The following is a 14,280-nucleotide window of genomic DNA, read 5'->3' as shown; positions in this document are numbered from 1 at the left end:
TCTGGTCTCAACGGAAGTATGTTCTTGATTTGTTAGCTGAAATAGGTATGTTAGATTGCAAACTTGTTGATACTCCAACTGAGCAGAATCATCGTCTGGGCTTATTTTTGGATCAAGATCTTACTCATAAGGAACGGTATCAAAGGCTTATGAGGAGATTAATTTATTTGTCTCATACTCGCCCTAACATTGTTTATGCAGTTAGCGTGGTAAGTCAGTTTATGCACTCACCTAGTGAAACTCATATGGATACAATAATCTGTATTTTGAGCTACTTGAAGATGGCTCTTGGCAAAGGCTTGGTTTTCTCCAAGAATGGTCATTTGAATGCCAAAGGGTATACAAATGCAGATTAAGCAGGTTTTATCACTGATCAGTGATCTACATCTGGATACTTTGTGTTTGTGGGTGGTAATCTATTTACTTGGAGAAGCAAAAAATAAAAAGTGGTGGCTAAGTCAAGTGCTAAAGCTGAGTTTCGTGGTATGTCTCATGGTATATGTGAGTTGTTGTGGTTGAAAAAAATGTTGAGAGATCTTGGATTTAAACCAAGGGTGCTATGAAACTCCATTGTGATAACAAGGCTGCTATTGAGATTGCTCATAATCCAGTGCAACATGATCGAACAAAACATGTGGAGATTGATTGACATTTCATCAAGGAAAAATTGGATGCTAGAATTATTATATTTCCGTTTATGGGATCTGAAGATCAACTCGTTGATGTACTTACTAAGGCTGTGTCTAATAGTGTGTTTTCCAACTCGCTTGACAAGTTGGGCATGCGTGACATCTTTGCTCTAACTTGAGAGAAAGTGTTGCAAGTTAGATATTAGTTAAAGTGTAAATAGTAGTCTGTTGTCCCACATTGATGAAGTGCATATGTAATATCAATCGTAACTCCTATATATACTCCACTTTGAAGATTAATGAATATATAAAAAATTCACAAATATTATCATATATATTTTTGGTATTTACCATGTTTAGTTTAATTATACGAATGCCTACTGGGTGCGCCAAAGCTCACCGAGCACAATTAATGAATATACCCAAAAAATCCTCAAGAATTTCAGTGAAGGATTTGCCTTTTTGAAAGTTGTTGAAGCCGGTCTTGAGCATGTACTCCACATCTTCCGGGTAGACTGTGACTACGTTCCGCGGTGCGCCGAAGCCGGCCACGACGATGGCGTTGGTGGTTGATTCTGCAAGGAGGTCAGTGTACCAATCCAAGATGCGGTTGCGGTTGTTGTAGAAGGAAATGAAGCACCCGATGACGGGATAGCTTGGTGGACCTTGGCACGAAAACTCATAGACTCGCAGGAATCTCGAAAAAAGCACATGCAAAACATAGAGAATCATTGCAAAGAAAACAAAAAAATGGATGCGTGAAAAGTGATATGAATATTCCCCATCTTAGACATGAACTCAGACTAAGCAAAAAGTAGCTTCCGGCAACCGCAATGTTTTACAAGGGTTTGAATTGGTTAATTATTTATTAATTTATATAGTTTAATTTTGTTTTCTTCGGTCATGGTGTGAAATGCACATATGTATATTCAATTATTTTACGCATCTTAATAATAAAGTGCACAAAATCCTCTCCCTCATTCACCCTCTATAATTAAGACCAAGTGTTTGATGTAGTTTTGTCCAGTGTATGAACTTATGCAAATACAAACAGATACGACTTATGAACCAATATAACATATGAACAGAATTGATAGTTCATTCGCTAGTGCCAGTTTTACCTCTGCTAAGGCGATATTCAATGTGACGTGTTTTTGCACATTAAAAAGAATCAACCGTAGAGTCTTGAGAAGAAACGTTTTAGATCAATAATACAATATTATTTAGAATTTAAGGGAATTGTTATTGGTACTCCAAAAATCTCATTCTACACTTCAAACTTTCTATATTTGGAAAGAAAAATACACTTGTGAGGAAGGTGGAATGAAAATTTTAAAGTGCCAATAACACTTCCCAAATTTAAACACATAATATTATAATATCATTTTAAAACGATAATAGCGTTTCAAGAGGCATATGCAAGCCATTTCCCTCGTGTAGAAGTTAGGAGCACAAAATATAATTTCTATATGTTTTGATTACATCGGATGGACAATCACCAAAAGTGTTCACGTTTTGGTGCATTGAAAAATCTGATTAGCCGCGTAATTAAAGGTGTCGACAAAGTGCGCACATATATTTATGTACAGCGAAAACCAGCCGTGCAGGATTTATGTACAGCGAAACCAGCTGCATGCCCGCATGGCTGCATCTTGTAACCAAAATGACACCTGCCTCTCCCCAATAAGACGTGTGTTAATGTGCTCTCATCCTCCATGCATTAGGAATAGAAATCATGTTTCTCTTGTAGCTGACAAAATTTTTTAAGAGCGTTGGTCTACAGATGGACAGCCACTCAGACTATAGTGTTTTGGTTCAATATTGTATTGTTACGTTTAAATACGCACATGATAATGCGTTATTATACATAGACTTTATGTGATAGTAAAATGTTTCATGTACGTCTTTTGAGCAAAATTTTGGAGTGTAACTATTAAAATATCCCCTTATTAGTATGAGACTTATTATTAGCACTTCAAAAATCTCATTTGGCACTCCAAACTTTCTATAATTAGAAAGAAAAATACACTTGTGAGGAGTGTAGAATGAGATTTTTAGAATGCTAATAACAGTTCCGATTAGTATTTATTTCATCTTTTGGAGTGTAACGTTAATTTTGTGTTGTAACGTGATGACTTATAGTATTGTATAGCTTACGTTTTATGACCGAGTAAAATTTGGGGTGTAACCAGGATATACTCTCCCATGACAAGACAAAACGGAATGGTGATGAGGGGTTACACCTCACGATACATCCAAGAAGAGCTCTAAATTCATCTATTTCGAGAAGAGCAACTCGCATTACATGTCGGATTATTAGCACATGTAGTCACAATAACAACGTACCAAATCATATAGGTTCTTCTTTGAGAGACCCTATCCATTAAAGTCCAAGATAGGTCGGGCAATTTATATGGGGCAGTGTTATTCGTATACCCCTTTTACCTCCTACATGCCTTTATTAATTTCCATCCATTGATCTTTTTATATTCATTCGATTCAATGATTGAAAATTGAGAGGGTTTGTGAGAGATAAAAATGTGTGCGGGTAGCACCACCCTTTTATATATTAATTGGTTCATTTTAGAACGAGAAAATTGTAGCAATGATCCCTTAACTCTAATCTCATTGGAGTAATGGTCCCTCAACTAAAAATTCATGACCATTGATCCCTTAACTCATCAAAACGTATAATTAGGGTTATTTTCATCAACTCTATCAGCATTCAACTCATGTTAGAATGACCAAACACAAAGATTCGGAGAAGACATAGATTCAACTTTTTTTTTTTTTTTTTTTAATCCAGACATAGATTCAACTTAACCAATCTTGGCTTAGGTGGTAATACTGTGAAATATACCAATATGGGCATGGCGATGTGTATGATTGGGCCTAGCCCAATAGTTCGTTCACCATCATCAATTATCCTGATCAATCAATCAATCAATCTACTTTCCTCCTTCAAGTCACAGAGTGTTCGACGGTGGAGATCTTCTCCGTCTCCGTTTGCCAAAACCATGTCAGTCCCCTACCCTGACCTTAGCTAGGGTTTTCCTTACATTCATGGGGGGGTGAAAAAAATCCCGGGAAAAAAAAATTAATGAATGAAAATTTTTAGCAAGCTCAGTTGGGTTTGTATAAGATTTATTTCTTTTGGGGGTTTTTTAATTTGTGTTTTGCAGAGTGTGTGTTAAAAAGATTGGATTTTTAATTTGTACTTGTGCGTATTTTGTTGGAAAATTAAGGTGGAAATCTGTGAATCGTCCGCCGACGCCGGATGCTGCAGAAAATCAAGAAAAAGAACCTACCCTTCAAGAGCTTATCAACATCGAGGTGTAGTGTTTTATTTTAATTTAATTTAATTTATTGTTACTGTTTTTATTTTTGGAACTGTGGGGTTGATTTTACTGAGCTGACTTAAGATTTTTCCGGTTTCTGGTTCGAATTTGCTGCCTGATTTTTACAGTTGATTGAGAGCGGTGAAAAGGAGAGGTTGATGGAGCTTCTGAGGGAAAGGCTGATAGAGTGTGGATGGAAGGATGAAATGAAAGCTCTTTGCAGGTATTTATGGGACCAATTCATCAGTTACACTGTATGGAGTCAGTAAACAGTAAAGTTTCATTATTTGATGAGTAATTTCGAGGTTGATGCGGGTTAGGAGAGTTGACCTCTCTAATCTTCCCGCCCTCTTGTACTCAATTCGAATTCAATTCACCCTCCCTTCAGACTAGAGTTGTTTAGAATATATAATCGTCTTGTCATAGTAACCTGATGGTGTGGGACGATTGGAAATCTTTTAAAATGCGCCCTCGCTGGATTTGTGATGCCTCAAAAGTATGACAGTTGTTAAAAATTCAACGAACCAAGTTTCGATGTTGATCAATTTAGGCAACACTTGGGAGAAGATTGATTTGAGGTCATGTTGGTATCTACTCTACAAGACAACTGGTTTTTGCTGATTTCCACATCTTCCTCTTGGAGGTTGCAGCATGGTCCTAGGGGCTCGATGGTTGTGTAAGCTGAATCTTGTCCTTGGGATTACAGCAACCTCGATTGTATGGGAACTGTAGGGACTAAATGGCTGACTAAGATGGCTTCAGTCATGAACTATTTGATAACGTGTACATTGAATCATCCATTACGTTTCTTTATTTCAATATCGTTCTGTGTATTTAACATAATGTTTTCGTACAGCCAACCAAGTGTTGACATATCAAGGTTGCTAATTGAGCATGTTTTAACCCATGTATATCTTTTTCATGTTAGGGCGTTTATAAAGAAAAAGGGGAGGAACAATGTTACGGTTGATGACCTTGTACATGTAATCACCCCAAAGGGCAGAGGTAACTCTTTCTGTCGTGCATCGTATTCTTTTGATTGTTTTAAACTCTCAATGTTGTATGAAAGGCCTTGTTTTTCTGTGGAAAACTTGCACATCTTATTTTACCAATTTTCGTATGGCATACTGTGTTTGGTGTGCGTAATGCAAAGGTAGCATTGAGAGTACAATAGTTGATGGTGTCTTTGTGGGAGCGGGGTAGCATGATGGATGGTGTGGGAGGAGTTGGACATCTCTGTAAAAATGTGCTGGTGGTGTCCGTGAGGGATTAAGGATTGTTTAGATGACGGTGTCTTTGAGCATACGTAATGAAGTCGGGTGGGCATGTGGGTCGGAGTGATAGTCTTGTATTAAGTAGAATAGGTGGTTTAGGAAGCTACCAGAGCCAGGGAAGGTGGTTTTCCGGCCCTTGCGGTCATGGTGTATCTGTTTTCTTGTGGTGCTGATCATTATGGTCATCAAAACCCCTTCACTCTAGGTCGAGCGAGGTTTTTTTTTTTGGTGTTACTAATACTACACTTATCCTCTGTAGTAAACTTGATTGATTCCTTCACAATCTTATCCTCTGTAAGTGAGACTGCGATTTACTCGGAAAAATGAAATGAAACTGAGCGTACGTATATTTACAATCAAGAAAAGTAGTCTTAGAATTAAAAGAGATTCAAGTTACCTTGATCTCGATTGACCTTGACATACTTTCATCCAATTTCATGTTAACGAGATGTTGATCCCCCGTTTGCCAGTTAGTACTCACTTCTTTGTGTCTTCGAATTAGTTGATCTCACTGTTTAAATTTGCTATACGCAGCCTCCGTCCCCGATTCTGTGAAGGCGGAACTTTTGCAAAGAATTCGTACATTTCTCATGTCAGCAGCTATTTGATGCACAGTGTGGTTCCTGGTTGTGACAATATTATGATGATGATGATGATGATGATGATGATGATGATGATGTTGTTGTTGTTCTTGTTGATGATGATGATGATGATGATGATGATGATGATGACGATGATGGTGATGGTGATGATGATGATGTTGATGATGATGAAGCAGCTTTTGCTGAATGAAACTCCACTAGTGAACAGCTTGGAGGGTGGAGGGAGGCAACTGTTTTTTTTTTAATTTTTAATGGGATTAAAGCGAACGCATGAGAATTGTTTCATTTCTGTAAAGATTCTGCAATCATTTATGCCAGTGATGGGGGAGAGAATGATCCGGATGTGTGGCGCGCTGCAAGTAGCTTTATGGATACTAAATAAATGCTTTGGTACCGGAAATGGGAACGCTTATTAGCAATCTAAATATTTTATTTTACATTGTGTAATTTTCTTACTAATTATAGAAAGTTTGGAGTGCGAAATGAGATTTTTGGAGTGTCAATAACAATTTCTAGAAATTAGTAAGTACATATTTTGCATTTGTGCATGTGGAAAGACTAATTTAGTATCAAATTTTTTAATTCATGTATTTGAAATTAGGATTTGGAATGATTTTCTTCATCACGTACCCCTTCATGGTAGTAAAGAACCCAAAAAACACCTTGTCTGTTGAATTTCAGCCAGAATAAAATTAATAGCACATCCACTTAGTACTCCGGTTTAGAGATTCCGCTTCACTTGTAAGTGAAAAGGTCTTAAGATTTGATTCTCGTTAAAGTAATTTGAATTATATTATTATTAGTTCATTATGAAACTAAACTTACCCTTCCGCTTAGTTAATATAGCGACAACATCACAGCAGTCGTTTCGCTTTTACATCGACCTGACTTTGTGTTTTCATCATTATCAAAGCTTTCAAATGTTGTACAACTTAAAACAAGCAGCTTCACGAGACACGTTCGCTTATTCAGCAGCGCTCACTCACAGTAACACTGTATAACTGTTACCATACAACTCCAGACGATAAAGAAAATTGGAAAGAAAAATGAAAAACCAGATTTAACCCCAAAGCTTGCGCTCCATGGAAAATCTGTTGAAAGCACACAAGCTGGAATGCACCATAAAAACCTACTACATCAGCATATTGCTGCCAACATTTAGCTTATGCTGCAGAGCCCGCTTGTTCGCATAGGTCCAATAGATTCAGGGTCTGCAAAATAGTCAAAACTCATCAAATGGGTTTACATGAAGTCACTACAATTAAACCGAACGGAGTAGAAAATGCAACCAATGGCTTAGATGCCATGCATACCTCAGGAACTGACAGCTCAAGACGGAACTTGGGACCATCATAGTGGTGCAAGACAGGCCTGAAGGAATCTTCTTCCAAAGCCTTGCAGATTTTTCTCACACGGATCCTTACCTAATAATCGAGTATAACAGAGGGAGAGTCTCCATCAAAAAATTGGATACGTGCAAAATATTGAAGGACCAGAACTTTCAACTATATCATTTCAAATTTACCTGAGCAGGAAACCTAGATTCGCCTTTACACTTCTTGTCTTCCCAAGCAGTTGGATCAATGTTTGAACCACCAAAGCTCGCTGCCTACACAAAACCAATTGAAAGAGGAAACAATAAGCTAATATCATAATGACCTATCGTAGTCCACGTCTGCATACTTTCTATACTACAAAGAATATTGCAGTCAAGTCAAAACATATGAATATAATATGCTAAGTTTGAGAACAAACCTCGAAAATGCCATGCAGCTGGTGTGTTGTATAATTGTAGAGGAACAATGGCAACCCTGGTGTTATTGCCCGAACAGAATCTCTATACCTTGGAGGTAAACCTACCATATAGATATAATGATTGATACACATGAGAATTACTTGGAGTGTCAAAAAAAGGAATAAAAAATATATAATTCAAAAGCATAATCTGCATTTGTTAACTCAGGAATTAAGTTGCACGGCTAGAGGTATACATACTAAAATCACAACACTATTCCGTCCAATGTATCATACTCCTATAATTTTTATGAGTGCAGATCCCTATGGATACTCATACTCATAATAAGCACCGGTCCAAACTCAAGGACCCTTTATATGAACTAGTATCTCAGTAAAGATGCATCATGCAGGGAATGCCAGGTAAAAGTCAGCCATTTAAACCTGGACCTTCACTTGTAGACCGCAATTTAAGCTTAAAAAAGTGTAAAACGCTAAAACAGATTTTGAAGGGAGCTGAGAATTAGTCAAACTTACCAAATAGTTGTCGCTTCAAATCTTCCTGCATTGTGTCATTGTTACATACAAAGATGTAACCTCCAAGCACCTCATTTCTTGGGAGCGTCTCAGTAGCCGGCAAGGTCTTGAACCTTTTCTCAACTGTATTTGCAGATTCGTTGTTGTTATTGTTGCTGTTGTTGATTTCTTTGTTGTTATACTTGTTACCAGTCATGTTTCCCGCAATGCTTGCATTGTTCTTCTGGTAAACTGCATTCATGTTGTACATGCCATTCCTGAAGGAACTTTTGCACATATTCTCATTTACTTTAGAATCCAAGCTCAGCATGTTAAAGTATTGGCTTTCAAACTTGTTATCTTCCTGGAATCCAAATTTATCCCTTGCCCTTTGTTCAACTGGGCCCTTTGAAAGATCAAGGTTATTCATACGCTCGCCTTTTACCCTTGTCTGCTCAGCCAATTTTGAAGCGGCCATTAACCATTTGTTATCTTCTGCGACTTTTGACTGCCCTCGAAGCTCATCACCCAACTGCCAAAAGCTGCTCAAGCTCTCCATCTTGCAAACTCTACTCAGATCGACAGGTCCTGTAAAACAGACAAGAAAAAGATATTAATTGAGAAACTAGAAAGCTAAAAGATCGGCTTGAGAACAGAAAACTGGTTAAACTCAAAACGTTAAAACATATAGAAATACGTATAATAAGGAAATGCTTATCTAAACAAATTGCACAAAGGCAGTAATAACTATCCAAATGCCAAAAGGAACTTTGGTTAAACACCATTGATGGCTGATTCCACAAATTAAGCAAGGACAAGTACACAAAGTTCACAATTGGGTCGCAGCCATATACAGAATATAACCATATACAAGTCTCTGAATCTGAATCTGCATAACCACAGAATTGGAAAGACTGCACACATTTAACACCACATCAACCCGAAGTTCAGTTTTCTCCAATGAAAATAATTTTATGAAAGAACATTTATTCATGCCTTGTATATTAGGAAAATAAAGTCTTTCCAACAGCTAAGTTCAGAATTTACCCGAATCACGATAGTTTTAAAAATGGAATGCATTAAAATATTAAATCCTAAAATCACATAAAAAGGTTTTTTTGGTTTCCTATGTATTACTCATTGGGTTTGCACAAACACAGATCCACTACAAATATGGGATGGGAATCCATTTCTCAGCATTTTTTCCAAAATTGTAACACTATTCTTCTCAAAATTTGAAGAAAAATAAACAAAAAGCTCGAAAATGAAGCTTTTCGAATTTTGCGCTACAGACATCCACGAGAAAAAATTAACCTATAATAAGAACCCAGAAAACTGAGGTGGTTAAACTTTTTTCCAGCTAAAAAGTCAACCAAATTACAGAAAAATAAATAAAATTATTCCAAAGCGTGAAAAAACTGAACTAATCAGCTAACAAAACACAAAAATTCCTAAAATCAACCTATAAACACCAAAATCAAAATCAAAGATCCAGACGCGCATTTGAGATTAAAAGCAAGAAAAATAGCAAAACAAAAGAAATTGAGGAGTACCAGATGCAATTAGCCAAATGTAGCAAGTAATTACCAATTAAACAGAGAGATTTAGCAGATAAAATCTTCCATTATTAGGTTTAAAGAGGAAATGGAGGCTGGCTCTGATTTGCTGGAGTGAGAGTGAATTTTCAACTGGTTAGAAGAACCCTAGATTTGGGGATCAGAGGGAAGGCCTTACCTTTTATCTTTGCCCTGTGAAGCAGGAAACGCGACAGAGGAGGATGGCAGCTAGATTTTTACCGTTATATATATGTTTCAGTTTACCGAAAGTGCCCTCGGGTGTTTTCTTAATTACATTTCTTGCCAATTGGGATTTTGAATCTACGCGAGTCGTGAGCGTCACGAATCACGATTCATGGGATGTATCGGTTACGTGGAAAGGTTCACATGATTTTTCAAGCTAAAATTACATTTGCATAACATGAAAAAAAAATGTTAGTATCAATTACTTTATTAAAAATATAACAAAAAAATCAACCAGTTACTTCATCACGGTAGTCTATTCTTCTAGAGGTCGGAAAAATTCATATAGGTTTTCAAATTTTCAACCTCACCATCATGTTATTCAGCGCATGAAACGCAAATACTTATTCACTAAATGGAGAAATAATAGCTTGTAGATACTTGAAGTACAATTATAAGATAGTTAACATATGTGATAAGAGATACATAGATGATGAATTACGACTCTAATATGTGAGTTTAACTCTATGATGTTCAAAAACTAGATGGTTAGAGTATAAAAGCCGCAGTAGCGAATAATGTGACAATCATGTCTAAACGAATTGCAACATGTACTAGCAACACTACATTATTAGGATAAAATGTTACTTAAATTTGATCGATTGTAAAGTTTTTATTCAATATGTGAATTTGTGGAGCTTTTTGGAGTTTTTGGTTCACGTTTTTGGTCAAATTATCAACTAGCTTTTCTTGTAACGATATTTCTCATCCTAAGATCGATAGTAATATCAAGTTCAAAACTCGTATGCTCAAAATACCATCAAACTGTTAACCTAGTGGTAGTTCTCGCGCATATATATATGAAAGAGGTTGGAAATTAAAATCAGTAACCCTTAAAATGAGGGAAGCACACAAGTCGGCCGGTATGCTGGACAAATAGCATGTGATGAGTCCAATGAGGCAAAAAAGTGACAAAAGCAGGCGGGGTCAGTGCAGGGCCGTCGTCCTTTGTCGCCACCTCCCTGCTCCCACTTTCACGTCTTTTAAGTACTTAAAAGCCAACATGCTCGTCCAATTTCGAAATTAGATTTCTTCTTAATGCAAATTTTAGAATTCTTTAATTACATTTGTTCATCATATATTATACAATTTGAAATTATTGTAATTTTTTATTATTTAAAATTAAATATAAACAACATTTTACAAAAACTGACTGTACGATGTATAATAAACGAATATGATTAAAAGATATCCGGAATCCTCACAAAGAAGATCTGACGAGGATCCTCTCTCATTTAGATTCTACCACTTTTTGCAATATTCTGGTTCTATGTGTCGGCAAATACCCATGTTACGTTCTATGACTATAATTATGAATCTATCCCTTAAATAAGTAAGTGTGTTTGTTGTCACATACGAAGTTTTATGTTTAAATCTCTCGCTTTTGATATTGTCTGTACCCGGACAAAAAAAAAAAAAGAAGTAACCACGTGCTCGTAGACCTTAACCATGAACAACAAATCCCCCGGTTGTTTGTTGAGCTGCAGACCAAGCTTGCTTAAATATCATCAACTTGTAAGTTGTAACAATCTTTTATATAATGTCTCATAGTTGGTGGGGTTGGTTGCCATGTAACGCGTGAGTATTGTCAAATATTAAGAGTATTTGTCATTGCACATGCTATTTGGGCTACCATCGCTCCTCAATATTGCTTATAAAAAAATATATAATAATAACAATGAAAAAGGTTTGAAAACTTTGAGTTTTAATGATAAAGATAAAATAAAGGGTAAAGTGAATAGTACCATGATTGACTTTTTAGTGTAAAAATGTAATTTTTCGTTTAAGTAAACATTATCGGAAGCTTTTTGTTAAAATTCCCTTAAAAAAAAAAAAAAAAAAAAAAAGCGAAATCAACATTAGATATTATTAAGTCATGCTCACCCAAATCTCTCATGTTTTGGGCCTTTTCTTGGTTCACGAGCATTGTAAGGGACCGGCCCATCAAATGGTTGATTTTGGGCTGAAGTTCATAATGGACTTGGATTCTGGTTGCCCTTTTTGCACTGACGTCAAGAGACGGGAATGCAAATAGAAAACATTGCCTGGGAAAGTCTTACGGTCTGGCGGTCGTTGAAACTTAAAGCTTGTTTAGAAATACTTGTAAAATATTTGAAAGTGTTTTTGATAAAAATAGGTTAGAACTCATCCTTAATGAGACTTTTAACGAAAGACCCACGGTACTGTTCACTTTAATGAAAAATCACATTTTTACACTAAAAAGTCAATCCTAGTATTATTCACTTTACCATTTCTTTTGTCCTTATTGTTAAAACTCAAAGTTTCAGCCCTTTTCATTAATTTTCCTTAATAAAAATGCAAGAAAATTTTAAAAACAAGAACCCTCTCGTTGCCTATGTTGATATATATCTCCATCTTTCTAATTTATTAAGGGAATTGCTATTAACACTCCAAAAATCTCATTTTACACTCCTCATAAGTGTATTTTTCTTTCTAATTATAGAAGTTTAGAATGCCAAATGAAATTTTTGGAGTACTAATAACAATTCCCTTTATCAATCCTCTTAATAAAATTGCAAGTAAAATAAAAAAATATATATAAAAAAATAAATAAAAACATATTGTAGTCATAACTTTTAACCCGTGGAGCTCAAAAAATATAAAAAAATGTAAATAGGTTCAAACCTTTCCGACCGGGCCGTGACAGGCAGTCCGGTCCGATTTTCCTTCGCTCAAAAAAGGAGCGGACTCACTTCACTGTACTCCTCTCCTTAAACCCTACTCTCCGTACGGAACACGCAAAAACCCTAGCAAATTTCCATTGCCATGGATTTGCAGCACAGCGACTTTGATCGCATCCTCTACTTCGAACACGCCGCAAGATCTCCTAAGCCACCTACACTAAGAATCATATCGATGCCGATGTTCGTATAGATCTCCACCTAATTTATCGCTCGCCTTCTTCATTTTCCGTCTTTTTTTTGAGCTGATCAATTTGGTGGATTTCGAGCTTTTTTTTTTTTTTTTTTTTTTTTAAGAAAAGAAGTTCAATTTTGATCTGGGCTTTTTGTATTAATTGCAGAACTTGAAGAGGTGGGCTGGTGCTCTGCTAGAGCTTTCCCAGTTTCAGAATGTTTTGGAATCAAAGAAGATGACTCTAGGTGCCAACTTTTTTTTGGATTAATTATTTTAGATGTTGGAATTCTCCATGCAGTAATTTGAAATTTGGAACTGTTTTTTCATTTAGTAATTTGAGAGTTTCGAGTTTGCGAATGCGGGTTTGTGTGCTATTTCGAAGCTGGAGGAGGCATTGTTGATTAATCCTAGGAAACATGATGCTCTCATTGTGTCTGGGAAATGCTCAAACTGCTCGCGCATTTTCTGCTCCGGACCAGAATGAAGCAAGGGTTTATTTCGAAAAGGCGTCTCAGTGCTTCCAGAAGGCACTAAATGAGGTACTTCCCCTGAAAAATTTCAAAGAGACTGGTATTGTTTTTCAAGTTTTGATGTGTAGTGAGTATTTTATGTTCTTTTTGCAGGAGTCGGGAAATGATCTGTATCGCAAGTCTTTCGAAGTGGCTGCTAAGATGCACTGCTCTCTAACTTGGTCTCCTTGCTTGGTTTTGTTTCTGAAATTCTGTGTTGGCATCCATTTTGCGGTAGCCAGACACGCATAGAAATTTCAATTGTTGGTTTCTTGAGAAGTCGGTTGCTCTTGATTATAATATTTCTAGAACTGAAACTGTTTTATCTGTTCTATCAGCTTATGAATGTGAGACTTAAATCACAAAGTTACTAATTACTGTGTTTATAGGGGCCGCAACTGTACTCGGATTTGCGCAAGCATGGTTTAGGTCAATTGGGGATGGAGGCTGCTGCTGGAGCCGGACCTTCTACTTCAACTGGTGGGAAGGTGATTTTTCAGTCTCATGGTTCTCTTTTCTGATACCTTTGTTCTTTTATGTTCGTGTTTTATTTACTAAAAGATATTAAGCTTTGCCAACGATTTACAGCAGGGTCCTTGTATCATTTGTTTTTTTTTATTTATACTTTATCTGTTGACGGATTGTTACTTTGTCTCCCTCTCCCTTGCTCTGCAGACTCAAAGAAAAACAAGAACAGCGATCTCAAGTATGACGTATGTGGTTGGATAATCCTTGCTGTTGGAATTTTTGCTTGGCTCAGATAAGCGAAATCCCATGCGCCTCCTCCTCCGCTTCCGCAGTGAGCATAGCAGGAACTGGTCATAACTTTTGGTACTTTAGAAGATAGTTTGGAGATCAATCAAATCATTAATCAGAAGGTGGAGCTAAACCATCCATAACTAGTTTAACTTTTACCGTAGCGATGACAGTGTGACTGATAAAATAGTTTAACGATATTGAAGATTTATCAAGGGAGATATAGTTGACGATTTCACAGCTAGT

The 14,280-nt window shown here is 36.6% G+C and overlaps 2 protein-coding genes and 1 long non-coding RNA gene across 4 annotated transcripts; 2 read left to right on the top strand and 1 right to left on the bottom strand.

The window, feature by feature from the left end:
* The first annotated feature begins 3,484 nt into the window (after positions 1–3,484).
* On the top strand, positions 3,485–6,280 carry LOC103941835 (transcription and mRNA export factor ENY2-like). Its single transcript, XM_009352032.2, has 5 exons — positions 3,485–3,648; positions 3,875–3,962; positions 4,096–4,190; positions 4,896–4,972; positions 5,776–6,280. The coding sequence occupies exons 1-5, from the start codon at positions 3,494–3,496 to the stop codon at positions 5,847–5,849; spliced, it is 489 nt and encodes a 162-aa protein (XP_009350307.2). The 5' UTR covers positions 3,485–3,493; the 3' UTR covers positions 5,850–6,280.
* Positions 6,281–6,709: 429 nt separating this feature from the next.
* LOC103941834 (B2 protein-like) lies at positions 6,710–9,953 on the bottom strand. Of its 2 annotated transcripts, none has more exons than XM_009352029.3 (6): positions 9,828–9,953; positions 8,115–8,681; positions 7,599–7,699; positions 7,369–7,452; positions 7,157–7,267; positions 6,710–7,054 (listed from the first exon to the last, which is right to left on the bottom strand). In XM_009352029.3, exons 2-6 carry the CDS (start codon positions 8,650–8,652, stop codon positions 7,007–7,009), a joined length of 882 nt encoding a protein of 293 aa, XP_009350304.2. In that variant the 5' UTR covers positions 8,653–8,681; positions 9,828–9,953; the 3' UTR covers positions 6,710–7,006. The 2 variants fall into 2 exon arrangements, with proteins under 2 accessions (XP_009350304.2, XP_009350306.2); XM_009352031.2 differs by lacking the exon at positions 9,828–9,953 and adding an exon at positions 9,681–9,821.
* A 2,299-nt stretch (positions 9,954–12,252) lies between these two features.
* On the top strand, positions 12,253–14,280 carry LOC103941830. The gene is made up of 5 exons (XR_007256125.1): positions 12,253–12,777; positions 12,936–13,014; positions 13,101–13,308; positions 13,393–13,766; positions 13,954–14,280. It is a non-coding gene; the product is annotated as an uncharacterized LOC103941830 (long non-coding RNA).

Source organism: the organism of the source record quoted next, unplaced genomic scaffold (genome assembly GCF_019419815.1).
Source record: "Pyrus x bretschneideri cultivar Hongxiangsu unplaced genomic scaffold, Pyrus_bretschneideri_v1 Contig13, whole genome shotgun sequence".
Lineage (NCBI taxonomy): Eukaryota > Viridiplantae > Streptophyta > Magnoliopsida > Rosales > Rosaceae > Pyrus > Pyrus x bretschneideri.
This window is presented reverse-complemented; position numbering and strand designations above follow the sequence as displayed.

Bases quoted from the DNA above. Each gene is read 5' to 3' on its own strand.
- LOC103941834 (XM_009352029.3), bottom strand. From the start codon at position 8,652: ATGGAGAGCTTGAGCAGCTTTTGGCAGTTGGGTGATGAGCTTCGAGGG. The intron at 7,453-7,598 runs GTTTGTTCTCAA...GGTTTTGTGTAG, and splicing joins AGCTGCATGGCATTTTCGAG to GCAGCGAGCTTTGGTGGTTC. The intron at 7,055-7,156 runs GTATGCATGGCA...ACTATTTTGCAG, and splicing joins TTGAGCTGTCAGTTCCTGAG to ACCCTGAATCTATTGGACCT.
- LOC103941835 (XM_009352032.2), top strand. From the start codon at position 3,494: ATGGGCATGGCGATGTGTATGATTGGGCCTAGCCCAATAGTTCGTTCA. The intron at 3,649-3,874 runs GTCAGTCCCCTA...TGGAAAATTAAG, and splicing joins TCTCCGTTTGCCAAAACCAT to GTGGAAATCTGTGAATCGTC. The intron at 4,973-5,775 runs GTAACTCTTTCT...TGCTATACGCAG, and splicing joins AATCACCCCAAAGGGCAGAG to CCTCCGTCCCCGATTCTGTG.